This window comes from Halichoerus grypus, chromosome 1 (assembly GCF_964656455.1).
Source record: "Halichoerus grypus chromosome 1, mHalGry1.hap1.1, whole genome shotgun sequence".
NCBI lineage: Eukaryota > Metazoa > Chordata > Mammalia > Carnivora > Phocidae > Halichoerus > Halichoerus grypus.
Genome location: NC_135712.1, coordinates 124,634,348 through 124,654,285, shown reverse-complemented (window position 1 = coordinate 124,654,285; position 19,938 = coordinate 124,634,348). Strand labels below are relative to the sequence as shown.

Sequence of the window (19,938 nt, the reverse complement as noted above, 5' to 3'; positions counted from 1 at the left end):
AACTGAAATTAAGGCCTTAAATTTTAAAATATAATTAATGAACTTGAAGATAGGTCAAAAGAAAATGTTTAGAATAAAACATGGACAAATGATGGAAAATACAAAGGAAAGATAAGAGAAAGAAAATGCAGTGAGAAGGTTAATATGAGTGTTTTTGGAATCCCTGAAGGAGAAAAAAGTGCGAATGGGCAGAAGCAATATTTGAAGATAAATTAACTTAAGATTTTGCCAAAAGTGAAGAAGGCCATGTATTTAAGGAGTCTGAGAATCTCAAGCAAGATAAATAAAAAGAAATATTTACCTAGGTTGAAAGCTAAAAACAAAGAGGAAGTCTGAAAAACAATCAAGGAAAAAAAAGATTAACAAGAAAAAAAGATTATCTACAAACAGCTCCAAACAGCTGACTTGTCTGCTAAAACAGTGAAAGCCAGAAGACAATAGAATGATCCTTACAAAGAAATGACTTTTTCCCCCCTGCCAAACCAAAAATCTATACCCAGAGTAAAGATGAAATAAAGACATTTTCAGATCAATAAAAATTCAGAGAATTTGTCATTGGCAGACCCACACCAAGGAAATACTACATATTCTTCAGGCAGAAGGAAAATGATCTCAAATGGAAGGTCAAGAGATAAAGGAAGAAATGAAAGGCAACAGTAAATACTTGGGTAAATCTAAGTGAATATTGACTGTATATAACAACAGTAGGCCTTTTCAGTTTAACATATGTAGAATTATAATGGCATTTAAGTCTGGCTGGGGGATAAATGGAATTAAAGTATTTCTGTAGTCCTTGGGTTGCCTGGGAATGGGTAAAATGACTAATTAACAATACATTTGTTAAGTTGCAAACCCATGTTTTAATCTCGAGAGAACTATTAAAAGTATATATTGATATATTATTGGAGTATATATTTTACAATCCAGGAGAAAAATGAAATGATAAGAAGTTATCATTTCCAAAGAAGGCAAGAAAAGTGAGAAAAATGGATCATATAGCTTATTAAGTACACATTGCACTTAATAAGATGAGAGATTTAAATCCAGATGGAGCTTTCTCCTGCTATCTGAAAGGTCGCCTTACACCACTTTGCTTTTACGAAAGACTTATCAGTACTTGTTTTCGCTAGCTGAAAGAAATCTGAAGAAGATTTTTACTTTTATGAAATGATCATTGCTTCTTTGCTGTAGCCATTTTGACTTGCAAAAGGTTTCATAGGAACACTCTACTTTCAGATCATGGGGGGCACCTTGTAGGTCTATTAAATGTAATTGCATACAATAGCCTAATTAAAAGATGAAAATTGTCCAATTGGGTAAAAATAATTAAACTCAATTATTTGGTGTTTATAAAGATACAGCAAAATTGAATTGTTCTTATAAGAATTTTGGTTTTTTTTAGAAGTCTTTTTTCTTTTTTTAAAAGATTTTATTTATGTATTTGACAGAGACACAGCAAGAGAGGGAACATAAGCAGGGGGAGTGGGAGAGGGAGAAGCAGGCTTCCTGCTGAGCAAGGAGCCCGATGCGGGGCTAGATCCCAGACCCTGGGATGACCTGAGCCAAAGGCAGATGCTTAACGACTGAGCCACCCAGGCGCCACTTCTGTTTTTTTTTTTTTTTTTAATTGAGATAAAACATTATATTAGTTTCAGGTGTACAATGTAATGATTCAGCTTTTGTATTTATTGTGAAGTGATCACCACAGTAAGTCTAGCTACCATCTGTCACCATATGTACTTACAAAACTTTTGTGTGTGTGATGAGAACTTTTATTGCCCCAAAGATTTAGATGCCTCTATTTTCTCCTTTATTGATATTACTTATTAGAATATGAGTGCTAAGGTATTTGGTGATTGATAGTTTTTATTTTATTTTAAATTAATACATACAATATTATATTAGTTTCAGGTATACAACATAGTGATTTGTTATTTATATACATTATGAAATGCTCACCATAAGTATAGTTACCATTGTCACCATACAAAGTTATTATAGTATTATTGACTATATTCTCTATGTTGTACTTTTTATCCTTGAGAGTTATTTATTTTATAATTGAAAGTTTGTAGCTCTTAATTCCCTTCATCTATTTTGCCCATCCCCCTGCCTTCCTCACTTCTGGCAACTACCAGTTCTCTGTATTTATGAATCTATTTCTGTTTTGTTTTGTTTGTTTTGTTTTTTAGAGTCCACATATAGGTGAATGATGAGAAGTTTTGAGATCTGTTTCTCGTTTGTTTTGTTTTTGAAATTGCCATTCTGTATTGTGATTATTACCTAGTGTTCCCCATTCTCCCTCTCCCTCCTTACTTATTAATAGATGAAATTCTAACCAGTTATGGAGAGACGTAGAGAAAGACTAATGGATATTGATGGAGGTGAGGGCTGGTCATGAACCAGCTGTGGCTGGTATCAAACCATTGAAAAATGGGTTAGGATAATGTCCTTACTCTGGTTGGTGGAACTGATTTCTCTGAAGTGAGGTAAATGGTTAAGCAGTTTCAAGTCTCTTGCTGTCTTTCCATCTGACATTACTATTCTGTACTTTAATTTATATAATTTTTTTCTTGAAGCTTCACTGACTTTTTGTTCAGTATCTTAGTTTCCAAGGTTGTTATAATGTTGTATATCTTAATTTTTTTATGAGTTTTTTTTAATAAAAATTGTTGGGGAGAATAAATCCAACAGAGCAAGTTTTCATCTAAACCTAGAAATTTTAGAAAGGTTATTAAATAATTAGATGTTTGACTTCCTAAGAAGTGGGGTATTACAATATATAGTTGAGAACTTGTTTTTATGGAAAAGCATGAAGATTATTTCCTATTTTTATGTTTCAGAGATATTGTTTCAATGCCAGTAATGAAAAATACTACCACCTTTTTGCTTCTAGGTTGTAATGTTGCGTCAACAGGTAGACGAACATGAAAAAGTCAAACAAGAGATGGCCATGGACTATAAGCAGGAGTTAAAGAAACTACATGAAGAAGTGAGATTTTAATTCTATTATGTGTTGTATAATTCTGTCTCTTTAACCATTAGAATTTTGTTAATGTGCCTGTTTCTACTTGATAAAGTGGGAAGTATATAATCCATGGGAGATACAGGGGTAGAAATCTATTTCTCTGTTCTTTAAATTCAGGCAAAAGAGACTTGTCGAATTATACGTTTGGTACTATCCAAACAGGGATTCTAAAATGTGTTTCTCAGTTGAGTACCTGAAAGAAATAAAGCTGTTTTTGTATAATACTATGAAATATTGATACCAGGAACCTATATTAAATATCTTAATTTTGAGTTAAATCAGTTACTAGATTTTAAATAATGGAGAATCCAATATATTCAGAAGCATTTTGGGATAAATAAGAAAAGTAAGAATTCTAGCAACTCAATATTATTCTTCAGATTGGGAAAAAAAACCGCTTTTTTTTTTTTTTTTTTTTTACTTTATTCCAAAAAACTCCTCTCCTGCTTATTGAATATCAGTGTTCCACAGGAGAATGGCTCAAGAACTACAGAGGAAAGGAGTTTTTATTTGCTGCTTTTATCATGGGTTAGTTTATGGGATTCTTAAGTGCAAAGCCACTGTAATAATAAAGTTTTGTTTAAAGAGTATCTTTCCCTCAATTTTTTTCTTCGATGCAGTATCTTTCTCTTCTAGTGTTTATTTTTTATATGCAGGTTTGAATTGTTTTAATTTGCAAATCTAACATGCTCAGTCTATTTTCGATAGTACTGTTTAGCACTGCTCTTGCTTTCATGATACCAGTTTGTTCCACCACCACTGTTTACAAATTCTTAAATTTTAAGTCTAGAAATAACTGTGTCTACAGTTAGGCAGACTGAAGAGAAGCTATGAAAAACTACAGAAAAAGCATGTAAGGGACTTCAGAGGAAATGCCAAAAATCACAGGGAAGATCGGTCTGAAATTGAGAGGTTAACTGGAAAAATAGAGGTATGTTCATAGTAATAATTTCTTCATAGTGGTTGTCAACCTCACTGTAGGAAGGTGCTGTTTCTAATAGTACTAGTTCTGAAACCAATTTTCTGCCATCTCCAGGACTGCCCTGGAGCTATTTCAGAGGTACACCCTGTCATCACCTGGTCTCCTGGGGTTGATGGGGTTACTCGTTCTCAGTAGTTCTCAGTAGGGCAGTACCACCCTTTGAGGGCATCTGGAAATATATGGAGACATTGCTTTGGTTGTTCAAATGACTGGGAGTGAAACTGGTGTTGAGGGGATAGGAACTAGGGACACTAAACATGCCCAGGACCATTCCACACAGGAAGAATTATTGTACCCAGAATGCCAATATTGAGAAATATTGACCACCAGTTCCTAGCAGTCCTCCATGGGCAGTATCCTTGTCTTATTTATCACCTAACAGAGTTGGGGCTTAGTAAATGTTGAAAGTACATGGCTTTTTGTACAGAGTACTGTGCATATCAGGTTGTTTATCCTCAGTTCCCATTTAGATGTAGTAAGCCATTTACCCCCCTCTTTGCTGACTTTGTTTTTATTAAGGCTGAATAACTCTGTGGTTATTGTGTGTTGATTCCTACATGACTTACCAGAGGCGGCGAGTTAACACTGCCCAAGGTGGATGAAGCAACAGTGCAGGGCTGTCACTCTTTTCCCTTGCATCTGCCACTCCCCTCCTCTGTCCATGCCATTGGTTCTCCAGTGTACCTAAGACTTCCTGAGGTCCTGTTTAGGCTGTCAGAGATTCTGCTCCAGTAGTATGACATGGGACCTAGGAATATGCATTTTATCCACCTCCCCTGGCTGCTTGCAATTTGAGAAACATCGTTCAACATCTCTCTATGATTGCTTACAATTTGTCAGGGCGACCTTTCACCCACAAAAATGCCATTATTACAACTTAGCATTGTAATTTCTGTATTTAATGTTCTTTTACATCTTACTGTTTTGATCCATCTGAAGAGCTCAGACTCCGAGGGCTATGCTACCGCTTTCTCTCCAGCCATCTTCTGTGACATCTGCGCTTTTTTCTCCCAAACCCCTCATCTTCCTCTTGCCGCTCATTTTCATTCTCTTTTATTTCTACCTCAGAACCTCATCTTTGATTTTCATGTCATCAGCCTGTACCCCGCAACCAGTATACATACAACCAAAGTAGCCATCTTCTGATCCCCGAGTTACTTCCTGGCCCAGAGGTTTCAGCTCCCAGGGCATTGTCACTCTCTCCAGTGTTACACTTGTCATAATTCTTGAGGATTTCAGTATCCACAGGGATGATGCTTATAATACCCTGCTCTTTGAATTCCTAGGTGTCCTCCACAGACATCTTGATCTCCTCCTTGTCTCATCTACCCATTCCCACTGCCATTCCTTGGGTGTCATCATTACCAAACTTACAACCTTCCTGGAATCACATTTTTAATCATCTCATTCTTTAACTACCATCCTTCTCTTTTCAGCTCATTCCCTTTAGTCTCACTAATCTCTTGACTGTCAATAATCACTTGACCCCATCCCCAAGTGATTGAATTCTGACACCTTTTCACTGCTGGATAGCTACCTCATGTCCTCACGCGTCAGTCCTTACACAGCTTAAATACCGTGGTTACATTCCTTACATTCCCCTTCAACTCTTGTGTCCCTTTCTTCCTTCATCATATTTGCTTGGCAAAACCATAACTCTAGTTAAATCCAGCTTTCTGCCCGCTCTCTACTTGCCATGTTTAACAGAACATGGCTGGAGAAAAACATAATCATGCTGATTGGCCTCATTTTAAATTCATGGTCACTAACCTCAAAGAGTTTCTCATGCTTTCTAGAATCATACTACATTTTCCCTCACTTTGCTACTTGCCATAATGTCTGTTTTTTTTTTTTTTTTTTTTTTTTTAAAGATTTTATTTATTTATTTGACAGAGAGAGAGACAGTGAGAGAGGGAACACAAGCAGGGGGAGTGGGAGAGGGAGAAGCAGGCTTCCTGCCGAGCCGGGAGCCCGATGTGGGACTCGATCCCGGGACTCCAGGATCATGACCTGAGCCGAAGGCAGTCGCTTAACCAACTGAGCCACCCAGGCGCCCCTATAATGTCTGTTTTATACTTTCTCTTTTCTCAAACTTTCAACACTTTCCCCCACATTCTCGCCATTGGGTGATGATCTTGCTTTCCATTTCATTGAGAAAATGGAAGCAATAAGAAGAGAATTTTCACAGACTTCCAACACTGAGTCTGCCCAACTATTTGCATCTGTGTCCATATACTCTGCCTTCCTGCTGGTGGAACTGTCCATACTCTCCCCAGCCCCTACCTAAGACATGGCTCCAGCCATTCTCTTTTCTGCTTCCTCCCTTCCTCCCTACTGGATGTTTTCCACCACCATCCAGATTTCTCCCCTCTTAAATATCCTCTCTTGACCTCTCTCTTCCTCTGGATGCTGCCCCATTTTTTTCCTTCATTTTATAACTAAACTGCTTTAGGCATCTGTACCTGTCTCCAGTTCCTTTTTGTCCATTTTCTTGCATCCACTCAGTAAAGATTTTGCCCCGTCACTCTCTGGAAGCTATTTACATGTAGGTCACCAATGAGTTCCACCTTAAAACACTTTCTTGATTTGACTTAGAGAACAACCACGCTTTCCTGGGCTTTCTCCTACCTTGTTAGCTACTCCTTCTCAATCTCTTTTGCTCCCCAACCTTTTAACATTGGAATACCCTAGGTGTTGTATCATTGGACCTCTTCTTTTTTGTATCTATGCTCACTCCCTTAGTGATATCATTCAGTCTCATAGTTTTTAGCACTGTATATATGTTGATAATTCCCACATATATATATCCAGTCTTGATTTGTCCTTTTTGCTACAGAATAATTTCCAACTGCCTGTTTCAGCTGTTTCACAGCTCCACCTTAATGTCTAAACCCGTGTCAAACTTGACACATCCAAAATAAACTTCCTGGTTTTCTCTTCCCCATCTCCCAACACCATTCCTGTTTAATGGCAACCCCATTCCTCAACTTTTCAAGCTGAAAGCCTTAGCGTGACCCTCGACTTCTCTTTTTTCCACACAGCAGCCAGAATGATTCTGTTGTAAGTCAAAGCATGTCCTCTCCTTTACAAAAACCTTCCAGTACCTTCTCTTAAAAGCCAAAGTTATCCTGATGACCTACATAGTCTCACTCCTTGTTAACTGACCTTTCTTTACCTGCTTTTCCCTTTACTCCATTTGAGCCACACCAGCCTTCTTGCTTACCCTTAAATGTACCAGGATGCTTCCACTTCAAGCCTTTGTACTTGCCTTTCCCTTCCCAGAATAGTATAACTTCATCCCCATTTCCCTGGGAGTTTACTTAAATGCCATCCCTTTTTAAAATTGCAACCCCCATCTCTGAGCACTCTGTGCTCCGTTTTCTGCAAAACAGGTTTGATCATCTAATGTATTATACAATGAATGTGTTGCCTATTGCCAGTTGAGTTGGGCTTGACTTTTTGTTTTGTTAACTATTGTAGCCTCACCACTTAGAACAGTTCCTGGCATTTTTGGAGAATGAATGAGTGAGTGACTTTCAGAAAGCTGGTTAACAGTGATTATCCCAAACTAGTTTGAGACTGCTGGAGTTGAGGATCCTGGAGGACAGCGATAGAAATCCCTTTGATTTGCCCCATTTTCATAAATATTGGGCTCATTTTCTTATCAACTGGAAGTGATCCATCATGAAATTTGACTGTTTGGCTTTGGGTTAGAAATATCTGTTAGAATTTAGTACAGATATCCCCTTGTAATTCAAGTCTTTGCAGTTCTTCTGTTGAGATAGTAAAAATTTGGATATCAAAGGGTATTACATTATCTGAATTTATTTTGTTCCTGAATTTCAGATACTAGAAGTAAGAATTGGCCTACCCAGGGACTCATCTGAAAATTTATTTGATCTGTTCAATTTCTGGGTTTGGATATCAAGAATTTGGGTAGTGGGATCTCCCCATAATCATATTTTGAGATTTTAGTTCTCTTAAGATCAGTTTTCTGAAAAATCACTAACAACGATAACAACCTTTAGGTGGCAGCAAATCTATGAAAATCATCACGAACCTAGGATTTAGCATCTGTGTTTCATACTCTTCACCATTAGTGTGTTAAATTTAGGAAGACAGATATCCAGAGGCACAGTATGTCAGGAATTTAGTATTGCTCTACAATTCTATCAGCTAAGTGAGTAATGGGGCTCCTGCTGGGGAGAAACGTGCGTGTGTACCCAGGGAGGAGGGGAAAAAATTAAAAGTGAATCTGGGAAGCAGGGACTGCAAGGGGAAGCACTTACAAGTTAAGTACCTTAATTGCCTCTTCAGGAATTTCGTCAGAAATCACTGGACTGGGAGAAGCAACGCTTGATTTATCAGCAACAGGTGTCTTCTCTGGAGGCACAGAGGAAGGCTTTGGCTGAACAATCAGAGATAATTCAGGTTGGTTTAAGCCATTTTAAAATAATGAGAGGCGGAGAAGTCTTGATGGCATTGGCACTAGCTTAATGTAGTCCCTGTTTGCTCCCTCATGTCCACAGTCGTGTCCACGCATGTCTTCGTGCCACGCACTCTTTTGCTTGCTCGCTCCTCTCTCGTGCTCTCTCTTGCCCTCTCTGTCTTGCTCACTCCACCCTCACACTCATGTCACTCTCCTAATCTTGGTCTTCCCTTTTTCTGCCCTTCTGTCCCTCCCTTTCTCTCTCTTTCTACCTCGGTTTTTTCTCTGTCTCCCTTTCCATTTCTTTGGGTCTCTAGTCTGGCTGTTTCTGGCTTTTGCCTTGGCTCCACTTCTGTGTCTTGCTCCATTTCTAGTAACTGGGGTACCTTGGCCGAGATGCCTCAGCCAGGGAGCTTCAGCCTGGCTGCCTGTTGGCCTACAGGTACCAAGAGATTCACATTGCATTCATAAGTGTACTGACTAAAAGCAATATCTCTGTGGTAACAGAAACACTTTTTAGAACTCTAGTTAAAGAATGGGAGAAGATATTTGCAAATGACACTACTGATAAAGAGCTGGTATCCAAGATTTATAAAGAACTTCTCAATACTTAACACCCAAAAAACAAATAATCAGTTCAAAAAACGAGCAGAAGGCATGAACAGACACTTCTCTGAAGAAGACATACAAATGGCTAATAGACACATGAAAAAATGTTCATCATCATTAGCCATCAGGGAAATTCAAATCAAAACCACATTGAGATACCACCTTACACCAGTTAGAATGGCAAAAATGGACAGGGAAAGAAACAACAAATGTTGGAGAGGTTGTGGAGAAAGGGGAACCCTGTTACACTGTTGGTGGGAATGCAAGTTGGTACAGCCACTTTGGAAAACAGTGTGGAGGTGCCTCAGAAAATTAAAAATAGAGCTACCCTATGACCCAGCAATTGCACTCCTGGGTATTTACCCCAAAGACACAGATGTAGTGAAAAGAAGGACCATATGCTCCCCAGTGTTCATAGCAGCAATGTCGGCAATAGCCAGACTGTGGAAAGAGCCGAGATGCCCTTCAACAGATGAATGGATAAAGAAGATGTGGTCCGTATATACAATGGAATATTACTCAGCCATCAGAAAGGATGAATACCCAACTTTTACATCAACATGGATGGGACTGGAGGAGATTATGCTAAGTGAAATAAGTCAAGCAGAGAAAGTCAATTATCATATGATTTCACTTATTTGTGGAACATAAGGAATAGCATGGAAGACATTAGGAGAAGGAGGGGAAAGATGAAGGGGGGGCGGAAATCTGAGTGAGAGATGAACCATGAGAGACTATGGACTCTGAGAAACAATCTGAGGGTTTTAGAGGGGTGGGTGGTGCGGTGATGGGTTAGCCTAGTGATGGGTATTAAGGAGGGCACGTACTGCATGGAGCACTGGGTGTTATACGGAAACAATGAATTGTGGATCACTACATCAAAAACTAATGATGTATTGTATGGTGACAGAACATAATAAAATTTAAAAAAAAATCTTTTTTTAAATGAAGAACTAGTGACTTAAGCAGAACCAAAAAATATCTAATTTAGGGATAGTTCTTCTTAGAACATACTATGTTTGCTTTTTCAATTAAAAACCAAGAACATAAAAGGAAATGAACATAGAGGGGAATAAATATTTGTGACCATCTGTTGTGTGCTAGACACAGTCTCAATGCTTCTTCTACATGGCAGTTATCTAGAATATGTGGTTCTATGTTGTCTATTTAATATCATGATAATCTGTCAATGTTAGTAGTTATCTCAGTTTTATAGAATGAGGGAATTACTCGATAAGTTGAAAGAGCTGAAGGGAAGCTTTAAAAATTAAAAAAAAACAAACAATCTGCATTATTTGCTGCTTTAACTCTCAGTAATGTTTTGGCTTGTAATCATTCTCCTGAAATATCAGCTGGCCAGTAAAGTACCGTGAATGGCTCTGCTGTGAGTGACTCCACTCAGGATGGCAGGGGGGCCCACAGCGACCTCAAGGAAGAAAATTATTTACTAGGCTGCAGCAAGCTATGCAGTCAGAGTGGGCCAATAAAATCCTGGATGTCTAGACCACGGTTTTTTTGACCTGAATGCTAAAGCACTGTGCAAACATAAATAGCTATAAGATATTGTTATACTCTAATTGTAGCCTTCAGATTGGAAAAAAAAGAAAATCAAGTCCTACTTTTTAGTTCTCAATTACTCATCTGTGGAGTGTGCTTATTATTGATGCAAATCCTTTTTTCAAATGACTATTGTGATTGCTTTGCATAATTAAACTTCATTGCTAGTAAAAGTGAGATTTTTGTTTACCATGATTGAAATAGGCCAGAATAAGAAGCCTTTAAAAAGCCAACATTTGTTTTCCCTACTAAGGGTATTTGAATTATTCTCCTGATAGTTTGTTTAAAACTACTCTCCCTGCTTAACTCAAAAAATATTACTGAGACTATATTTCTCTTTCCCCCTTAGCAAACTAAACAAAATTAAATCTTTCTATGATTCAGTATGTGGCAGTGCTGTATGCTCATCATTAAAAAAAAACAACTTTTAAATAAATTTCTGGATAGCTGTTACCCAGCATTAATAGTTACCATCATTTTGCTAGGCCTTTTTTTTTTTTTTATTGTGGTAGAAAACACATTAAAATTTACCATCTTAACCATTTTAAAGAGTATATTAATGTTAACTCTGTGCATGTTATTGCATAACAGAGCTCTAGAACTTGTTCTACTTGCAAAGCTAAGACTGTACCGAACAAACTCATTTTGCCAGTCTTGTTTCATCCTTCCCCACTTTTTACCTTTGGCTGGAATATTACAAAGCAAATCACAGAAATTTTCATGTTTCCCAACAGATAAGGACTTCAAAAAATTATAACAGAATAAATAATTTATTAACAGAATTTAATATTCAGTCTGTTCAGACTTCCCCAGTTGTCTGAAATTATGTCTTTGTACAGTTGGATGTTCAAATTGGAATCCAGTCAAGGTTGACATGTTACATTTTGGTGACCTGTGAGTCACCACTGAACAGTCAAGGGAGAAAATCTGGGAGATTAGATAAATGGAGATCAACATCCACACTTCCCCCAGTTTTTAAAAACTTGATATCAACTTTTTTCTTATATATTTTTTAACATCTGCAAGTGGACTTCACAATAACTTCTCAATCGTTGAGTCCTATGTTTGTTCAAGTTCTTTTCATCAGCTATTAAAGTTACAGAATACATGTTCATTTTAGAAAAATGAGAAGATGTCAGTGAGACAAGAATTAAATAAAATCACCCATAATTCCATAGCTTAGAGATCTATCATGATTAACGTTTTGGTGTAAATTTCTTCCAACTTTTTCTATGCTTCTATGCAGTGTACATTGCAGTCATGTACATTTACTAGAAAAACACTGTTGTGTGTTGGGGGGGAATATGTTTGGTTTCTAGATTCCACATATAGGTGAAATCATACAGTATTTGTCTTTCTCTATCTGACCTATTTCACTAAGTATAATGCCTTCTAGGTCCATCCATGTTGTCACAAGTGGCAAGATTTCATTCTTTTTTTTACGACAGAGTAATATTCCATTATAATCGAATACAAACACACACTGGCACCCATACCCACATCTTCTTTATCCATTTATCTATTAATGGACACTTGGGTTGTTTCTATATTTTGGCTATTTAAAGCAGTGAGGCAGTGAACATAGGGGTGTGGATATCTCTTTGAGTTGGTATTTTTGTTTTCTTCAGATAAATACCCAGAAGTGGGATTACTGCATCATATGATAGTTCTATTTTTAATTTTTTGAGGAGCCTCCAGACTGTTTTCTATGGTGGCTGCACCAATTTACAATCCCATCAACATTGTATAAGATCTCCCTTTTCTCCACATCCTCACCAATACTTTCGCTATTTTGTCTTTTTGATACTGGCCATTTTGACTGGTGTGAGGTGATATGTCATTGTGGTTCTGATTTGCATCTCCCTGATGATGAGTGATGCTGAGCATCTTTTCATGTGTCTGTTGGCCATCTGTATGTCTTTGGAAAAATGTCTGTTCATGTCTTCTACCCATTTTTAAATCAGGTTTTGTTTTTTTGATATTAATTTGTGTATGTTCTTTATATGTTCGGGATTTTAGCCCCTTATCAGATGTATGACTTGCAGGAATCTTTTCCCATTCAGTAGATTGCCTCTTTGTTTTCTTTACAGTTTCTTTTATCATGCAAAACCTTTTCAGTTTGATGTAATTCCATTTGTTTATTTTAACTTTTGTTGCCCTTGCCACAGGATACTGGTCCAAAAAAATACTGCTATGACTGATGTCAAAGAGCTTACTGCCTGTGTTTTCTTCTAGGAGTCTTGTGGTTTCAGTTCTTATGTTCAAGTAGTTAATCCATTTTGAATTTTGTATATAGTGTAAGGTAGTGACCTAATACTCTTTTGCGTGTAGCTAGTTTTCCCATCATTTATTGAAGAGACTCTTTTTCCCCATTGTTTATTCTTGTCTCTTTGTTATAGATTAATTGACGATATAAGTGTGGGCTTATTTCTGGTCTTTATTCTAGTCCATTAATATATGTCTGTTTTCATACCAGTACCACACTGTGTTAATTACTATAGCTTTGTGGTATAGTTTGAAATTAGGGGGCACAATACCTCCAGCTTTGTTCTTTCTCAGTATTGCTTTGGCAACTTGGGATCTTTTGTAGTTCCATTCAAACATTAGGATTCTTTGTTATAGTTCTTTGGAAAATGCCACTGATATTTTGATGGGGATTGCACTGAATTTGTAGATTGCTTTGGGTAGGATAGGCATTTTAACTATTAATTCTTCTAATTAATCTTCCCATGATCCCCTCTAATGGGATCATGACCTGAGCTGAAGGCAGATGCTTAACCGAGTGAGCTAACCAGTTCATAAGCATGGAATATCTTATTTATTTGTGTTGTTTTCAGTTTCTTTCATCAATGTCTTATGGTTTTCAGTGGACAAATCTTTCACCTCCTTGGTTAAATTTATTCCTAGGTGTTTTTTTCTTTTTGATGCAAATGTAATTGCAATCATTTTGTAATTGCAATTTTCTGATAGCTCATTATTAGTGTACAGAAATACACTAATATGTTAGTATGTTAATTTTGTATGCTGCTGCTTTACTGAATTCATTTATTAGTTCTAACAGTTTTTTCTGTAGTCTTAGGGCTTTCTATATGGTATGCCATCTGCAAATTTTGATGGTTTTACTTTTTCCTTTCCAATATTGATACCCTTTTATTTCTTTTTCTTGCCTAATTGCTGTGGCCAGGACTTCCAATACTTTGTTGAATAAAAGTGGTGAGTGTGGGCATCCTTCTCTTATTCTTGGTCTTGAAGAAAAGCTATCAGCTTGTTGAGTGTGAAGTTAGGTGTGGATTTGTCATTTATGGCCTTTATTATGTTGAAGTATATTCCCTCTATATCCAGTTTGTTAAGAGTTTTTATCATAATGGATGATGAATTGTCAGATGCTTTTTCTGCAAGTATGGAGGCGATCATATGATTTTTATCTTTCATTTTGTGGTGTATCACATTGATTGATTTGCAGATGTGTTGAACCATCCTTATATTCCTGGAATAAATCCTACTTGATCATGATCCTTTTAATGTATTGTTGAATTCAGTTTGCTAATATTCTTTTGAGGATTTTTCACAGCTGTGTTCATCAGGGATATTAGCTTATAATTTTCTTTTTTGTGGTGTCTTTGGTTTTGATATTAGGGTAATGCTGGCCTCATGAGTTTGGAAGCTTTCCTTACTCTTCAGTATTTTAGAATAATTTGAGAAGGATAGGTACTTTTTTTTTTTTTTAAGATTTTATTTATTTGTTTGACAGGGAGAGACACAGCGAGAGAGGGAACACAAGCAGGGGGAGTGGGAGAGGGAGAAGCAGTCTCCGCTGAGCAGGAAGCCCGACGCGGGGCTTGATCTGCCAGGACTCTGGGATCATGACCTGAGCTGAAGGCAGATGCTTAACCAAGTGAGCCACCCAGGCACCCCCCTCCCCCTTTTTTAAGATTTTATTTATTTGAGAGAGAGCATGAGCGGGGGGGAAGGGCAGAGGGCGATGGAGAGGGACAAGCAGACTCCCTGCTGTGTGCAGAGCCTGACTTGGGGCTCGATCCCAGGACCCCAGGATCACGACCTGAGCCAAAGTCAGATGCTTAAGTGACTGAGCCACCCAGGTGCCCCAGTACTAACTCTTCTTTAAATGTTTTATAGAATTCACCTGTAAAGCTATCTGGTTCTGGACTTTTATATTTTGGGAGTTTTAAAATTACTGATTCAGTTTCATTACTTGTTATTGGTTGATTCAGATTTTCTATTTCTGTGTGATTTAATCTTGGAAAGTTGTGTGTTTCTAGGAATTTATCCATTAAAGGTTTTCCAGTTTGTTGGCATGTAATTATTTGTGGTAGCCTTTTATGATCCTTTGTATTTCTGTGGTGTCAGTTGTAACTTCTCTTAATTATTTGTTTCTTCTCTCTTTTTTGTCTTATCTATCTGGCTAGAGATTTATCAGTTTTCTCTATCTTTTCAAAAGACCAGTTTTTAGTTTCATTTTTTAATTTTTTTTTCTATTTTTTAAGTCTCTGTTTCATTTATTTCCTTTATTTATTTATTTATTTTATTTAATTAATTTATTTATTATTTCTTCCTTCTACTAACTTTAGGCTTTGTTCTTCTTTTCCTATTTCCTTTATGTGTAAAGTTAGATTGTTCATTTGAGATTTTTCTTGTTTCTTGATGTAGGCTTCTATCTTTATGAGCTTCCCTCTTAGAGCTACTTTTGCTGCATTGTGTTTCCATTTTCGTTTGTCTCAAGGTATTTTTTTCCTTTTTGATTTTTTTTGTTGACCTCTTAGTTGTTTGTAACATGTTGTTTAGTTTCCACGTGTTTGTGTTTTTTCCAGTTTTCTTCTTGTAATCAATTTCTCTTTTCATATTGTTGTGGTCAGAAAAGATGCTTGATATGATTTCAGTCTTGCTGAATTTATTGTGGTTTGTTTTGTGGCCTAACATGTGATCTGTCCTGGAGAATGTTCCATGTGCACTTGAGAAGAGTGTGTATTTTGCAGTTTTTGGATGACATGTTTTGTTTATATCTGTTAAATCCATCTGGTCTAATGTGTCATTTAAGGCCAGTGTTTCCTTATTGATTTTCTGTCTGGATGATCTATTCATTGATGTAAATAGGGTGTTAAAGTCCCCTACTATTAAATGTATTACTGTCAATTTCTCTCTTTATGCCATTTAATATTTTCTTATTATTTAGATGCACTACACACTATATAATACAATATTTTATTTGAGTTTCATGATTAAAATTTTCCTTTTTAAATATGACAAGTCAACCAATGTGTAGTCATAATGATTACATAGAAGTCCAGTCTACCATTAAATGTACCATAATTTATGTATTGAATTCCTTATTATAGAACATTTAATTTTTTACTTTTTTACTCTTGCAAATAGTGCTTGGGTGAATGTCTTTATATAAACATCTAGGAGTATGTGTCCATTTATATTCTTAGGAAGTGGCCCTAGAAGTGAAATTGCTGTACCAGTGTAGTTTAACATTCTTAAAGATTGTAATATATATTGTAAAGTACTCTCCAAAGTTATGTTGATCCAGACTTTCACCAGCAGTATTTGGGATTGTCCGTTTCCTCACACTTTGCCAATATTGGGCACTATTATTTTTTTTAATTTCCCCTACTTTTAAGCTTGTCTTTGTTGATCTGATAGGTGAAAAATATGGTTATAATTATTTGTTTTCATGTGCATTTCTTTAATTATGAATTAGGTTGTGTCATTTTTTCATCTACTTGCAGACATTTCCATTTTTTATAAATTGTTTGTGTCTTTTGCTCACTTTTCTTCTAGGATATTTATATTTTACTTTTGAAATAGCTCTTCCTATATTAACTATATTATTAACCCTTTGCTGTTTTGTTGCATTTCTGGGTGTTTCCTAGTTTACCTTAATTTTTGCCTAATAGTTCTAATGGAAACACAATTGTTTTATAAACAATTATTTAGAATTAATTCTCTTAATTAATTTTTGCCTAATAGTTTTAATGGAAATACAGTTGTTTTATAAACAATTATTTAGAATTGCTTAATTCTCTTAATTTTTTCTGTAGGGTTTCTATCTTTGGTGTCATACTATAAAGCTTTACCTAAGCCAAGATTTTTTCTGCTTTATAATTTCTTTTTTATATATTTGATCTGAAAATTATTATTATGTGGTATTTGATAGGCTAAACTTGTTTTTTTCCTGAATGGTTATCCTCATAATTTATTGACTGTTAGATTTTAAGAACTTGACAGAGTGATTCTAAAATTTTTATGAAAGAATAAATGAATGGTACTAAGCAGCATTTTCTAAAAGAGTGAGGGTGATGTTCTATCAAATATTAAAATGTATTATATTAAAAAGTACAGTTGTTAAACAACGTGACATTATTAGATGCAATGATAGAATGATGGTTACATATGCATAGAAAAGAATCGGTTTAGTCACTAAAACATAAGGTTTTTTCTGTTTAGAAGGCAAGGAATCACCTGCTACTTTCCCTCTTGCCCATATACAAGTGTTGAAAGGAGATATTAAGGAAATTCTTAGAGAACATTAAAACATTAAAAAAATTAAAATATTAAGCCAGCACAGAGTATAAAATATTTAGTTGATAAATGTGATGTGAGAAAAATAGAGGTTGCATTAAATATATGTTTTCCTTTTGAAAAATATTTAGATGAGCTATATGATATCATTCAAGTTAGTTTTAAATCCACTTTTCAATTATTTATATATAAGTATAAATATAGTATTTTTAAAGCATCCTTTCCATGTTACAACCTATGAAGAAAAGATGATCCTAACTCAAATGTTAATCTGTTGTCTTGGTAGAATTATCAGAGTTAATTGAACTGGCTCAGACTGACTGTTTAAAGTTTATGGTGACATAGACATGACAGTGTTAAGAGGGTGTCACTGGGAGCCAGTCTCTTAATGGGCTCTTCAAGCTGCTACCTGGTGGAAATGCTGTAAGGCTGTGGCCCGCACTGACTCATTTGGAGTTGACACTGATGGCGAGGTTGATAAAGACGGATCCTGCCAGGGTCATAGCTTCATTCTGGGATCCTTTGGAAAATAAAAAGCCTTTGTTGCTTCATATCACATTGTTCTCAGGAATCTCGCTATCTGGGAAACCCATTCCCTTGAAGCACCAGGATTAGGGACTGTAAAGCCAGAGAACGATTTGACCGCAACCCCAGCCCCTAGCCCTTTCCCTACTCTCACACTTCCGTTGCCCACCTCCCTGACATAAATTGCCTTTTAAATTATTTCTTTACTTTTAATACCTCTACTGTGAGTCGTGTTGTTGAGATAATTCCACCCATTCCAACAGAATAGTTAGAATGTCACATGTTAGATTAATAAGAGGAAGTTCTGCAGAGAGGCAGGAGGAAGTATAGAGGGAGAGATGTATGCAGATGTGTTCATATTTACATTTTAATGATAACTGTTAATGTGTGTGCGTCTCTTTGGCTGTATTATAGTAATACTTTAAGTGTTTCAAAGGAAACATACCTCCCTGCTAATATTTGAATAGTATAAATTGGATAATGAATTCTTTTAGAAGCAATATACATTGTGTACTCTTTTTACTTTATGTCTCAGTTTTAATTGAACATTAAGAGAATGCAGTATTGTAATTGTAACTCTGCCAATATCTTTATCTAGAGGCCTGTTGCCATTTTTGTCTTTTATGGAATTTTTGTCGCCAAGAAAGGCAGGATTACATTTTTTTTTCTTTCAGATGGGGTTGGTGTAATGTATTCTTGGTTATCAAAATACTCATAGTTTGAGGATTTTGAAATGGTAAATATTCATGGTGTGTAAAAAAGCATGATACATAACTGTATGATCTTAATTACATTAAAATGCTTACTTGTGTAGATACACACATGGGACCTAAAAGTCAAACTGTAAACTGCTTGTGATTATGGATGACTTTGTTCTTTGCTTCTTGTGTTTTTCAGTTTCCTCTTATGCACATGTTAACTTTTAAAAAATACATTTTTTAAAACCTAAGAAAAAATAAGAGGAAGTTCTGGTTTCTAGTTCAAAAAATTAATGGCAGTGGTTATTGCAAAAAAAGGGGGGGGGTTCAAAAATATATTAGCCTTAAGATACGTCTATTGCCAGATATTTAAGAGAAATAATTGTTACTTTATAAGTAGTTTATATGATTGTTTCTGTTAGTCTTGGAAGAGGTATTCTTGAAATATTCTGGTGTAGTTCTGTTCAATAGAAATAAAATGAGAGTTATATGTAACTTAAAAATTTCTAGCAGTCACATTTAAAAGGTAAAAAGAAAGAGGTGAAATTCATAGATTTAACTCAGTATACCGAAAATATCATTACAGCACTTACATTCTTTCTTTTTTTTTAACTGAGCATTTGAAATCCGGGGTGTATTTTACAGTTTGCGTACATCTCAGTGCAGACCAGCCGCAGTTCAGGTGCTCGGTGGCCACCCGTCACTAGTGACTGCCCTATTGGATCGCACCGGCCGAGTGTATTAATTCCAGCCAATGAAAATAGAGAATTTGTACTGGAATGATTATGTACTTCCTACTGTGCTTAAACACTGTATGTGACTGAAAGAGTGAGTCAATAAAAGAAGGCTATGTTCTTGATTCTTCACAACTAAGAAGTTGGTTAGTTTTTAAGTATCAAATCTAGACTCACTGGTTAAACTTGAATTTAGTTAAACTATAACTTCAATGTTGAGTTTACTTTAAGATTACAGATTTGAACTAAGTAGTATTAAATAGCTATTGCAGTGTTTTTGTTCTTTTAAAAGATTTTATTTTATTTTTTATTTAAAAAAAATTTTTTTTTAAGATTTTATTATTTATTTGAGAGAGAGAGAGGGATAGAGCACAAGCAGGGGGAGCAGCAGAGAGAGAGGGAGAAGCAGGCTCCCCGCCAAGCAGGGAGCCCGATGTGGGGCTTGATCCCAGGACCCTGGGATCATGACCTGAGCCGAAGGCAGACGCCCAACCGCCTTGAGCCACCCAGGCGCCCCTAAAAGATTTTATTTATTTAAGAGAGATAGCAAGAGCGGTGTTAGGTGCAGAGGGAGAGAGAGAAGCAGATTCCCCGCTCATCGGGGAGCCTGACGTGGGGTTCGATCCCAGAACCCTGAAATCATGACCTGAGCTGAAGGCAGATGCTTAACCAACTGAGCCACCAAGGCGAGGCACCTGCTACTGCAGTGTTAAAAACATAATGCTAGTGTTTTGCAATTACGTATTGTCTTTCAGCCTGAGTGTCCATTTGGGCAGAGGCTTTCTAGCTGTGTTCTGCCAAGGCCCAGGGCTTCTGTGCAGTTTAAGGTGGGG

General features: G+C 36.4%; 1 protein-coding gene across 12 annotated transcripts in view; it reads left to right on the top strand.

Annotated features, from left to right (window-relative positions):
* Positions 1-19,938, top strand: part of CEP63 (centrosomal protein 63) — a 58,036-nt gene that overhangs the window by 15,820 nt on the left and 22,278 nt on the right. For 9 of the 12 annotated variants that reach the window (XM_036077064.2, XM_036077063.2, XM_078071641.1 and 6 more), the window contains exons 4-6: positions 2,897-2,992; positions 3,837-3,959; positions 8,328-8,441. The exons of 1 other annotated variant lie outside the window; for it this stretch is intronic. In XM_036077064.2, coding sequence (XP_035932957.1) covers positions 2,897-2,992; positions 3,837-3,959; positions 8,328-8,441 — 333 coding nt within the window. The remainder of the gene's footprint in view (positions 1-2,896; positions 2,993-3,836; positions 3,960-8,327; positions 8,442-19,938) is intronic. 2 more of the 12 variants (XM_078071631.1, XM_078071633.1) reach the window with 2 other exon arrangements.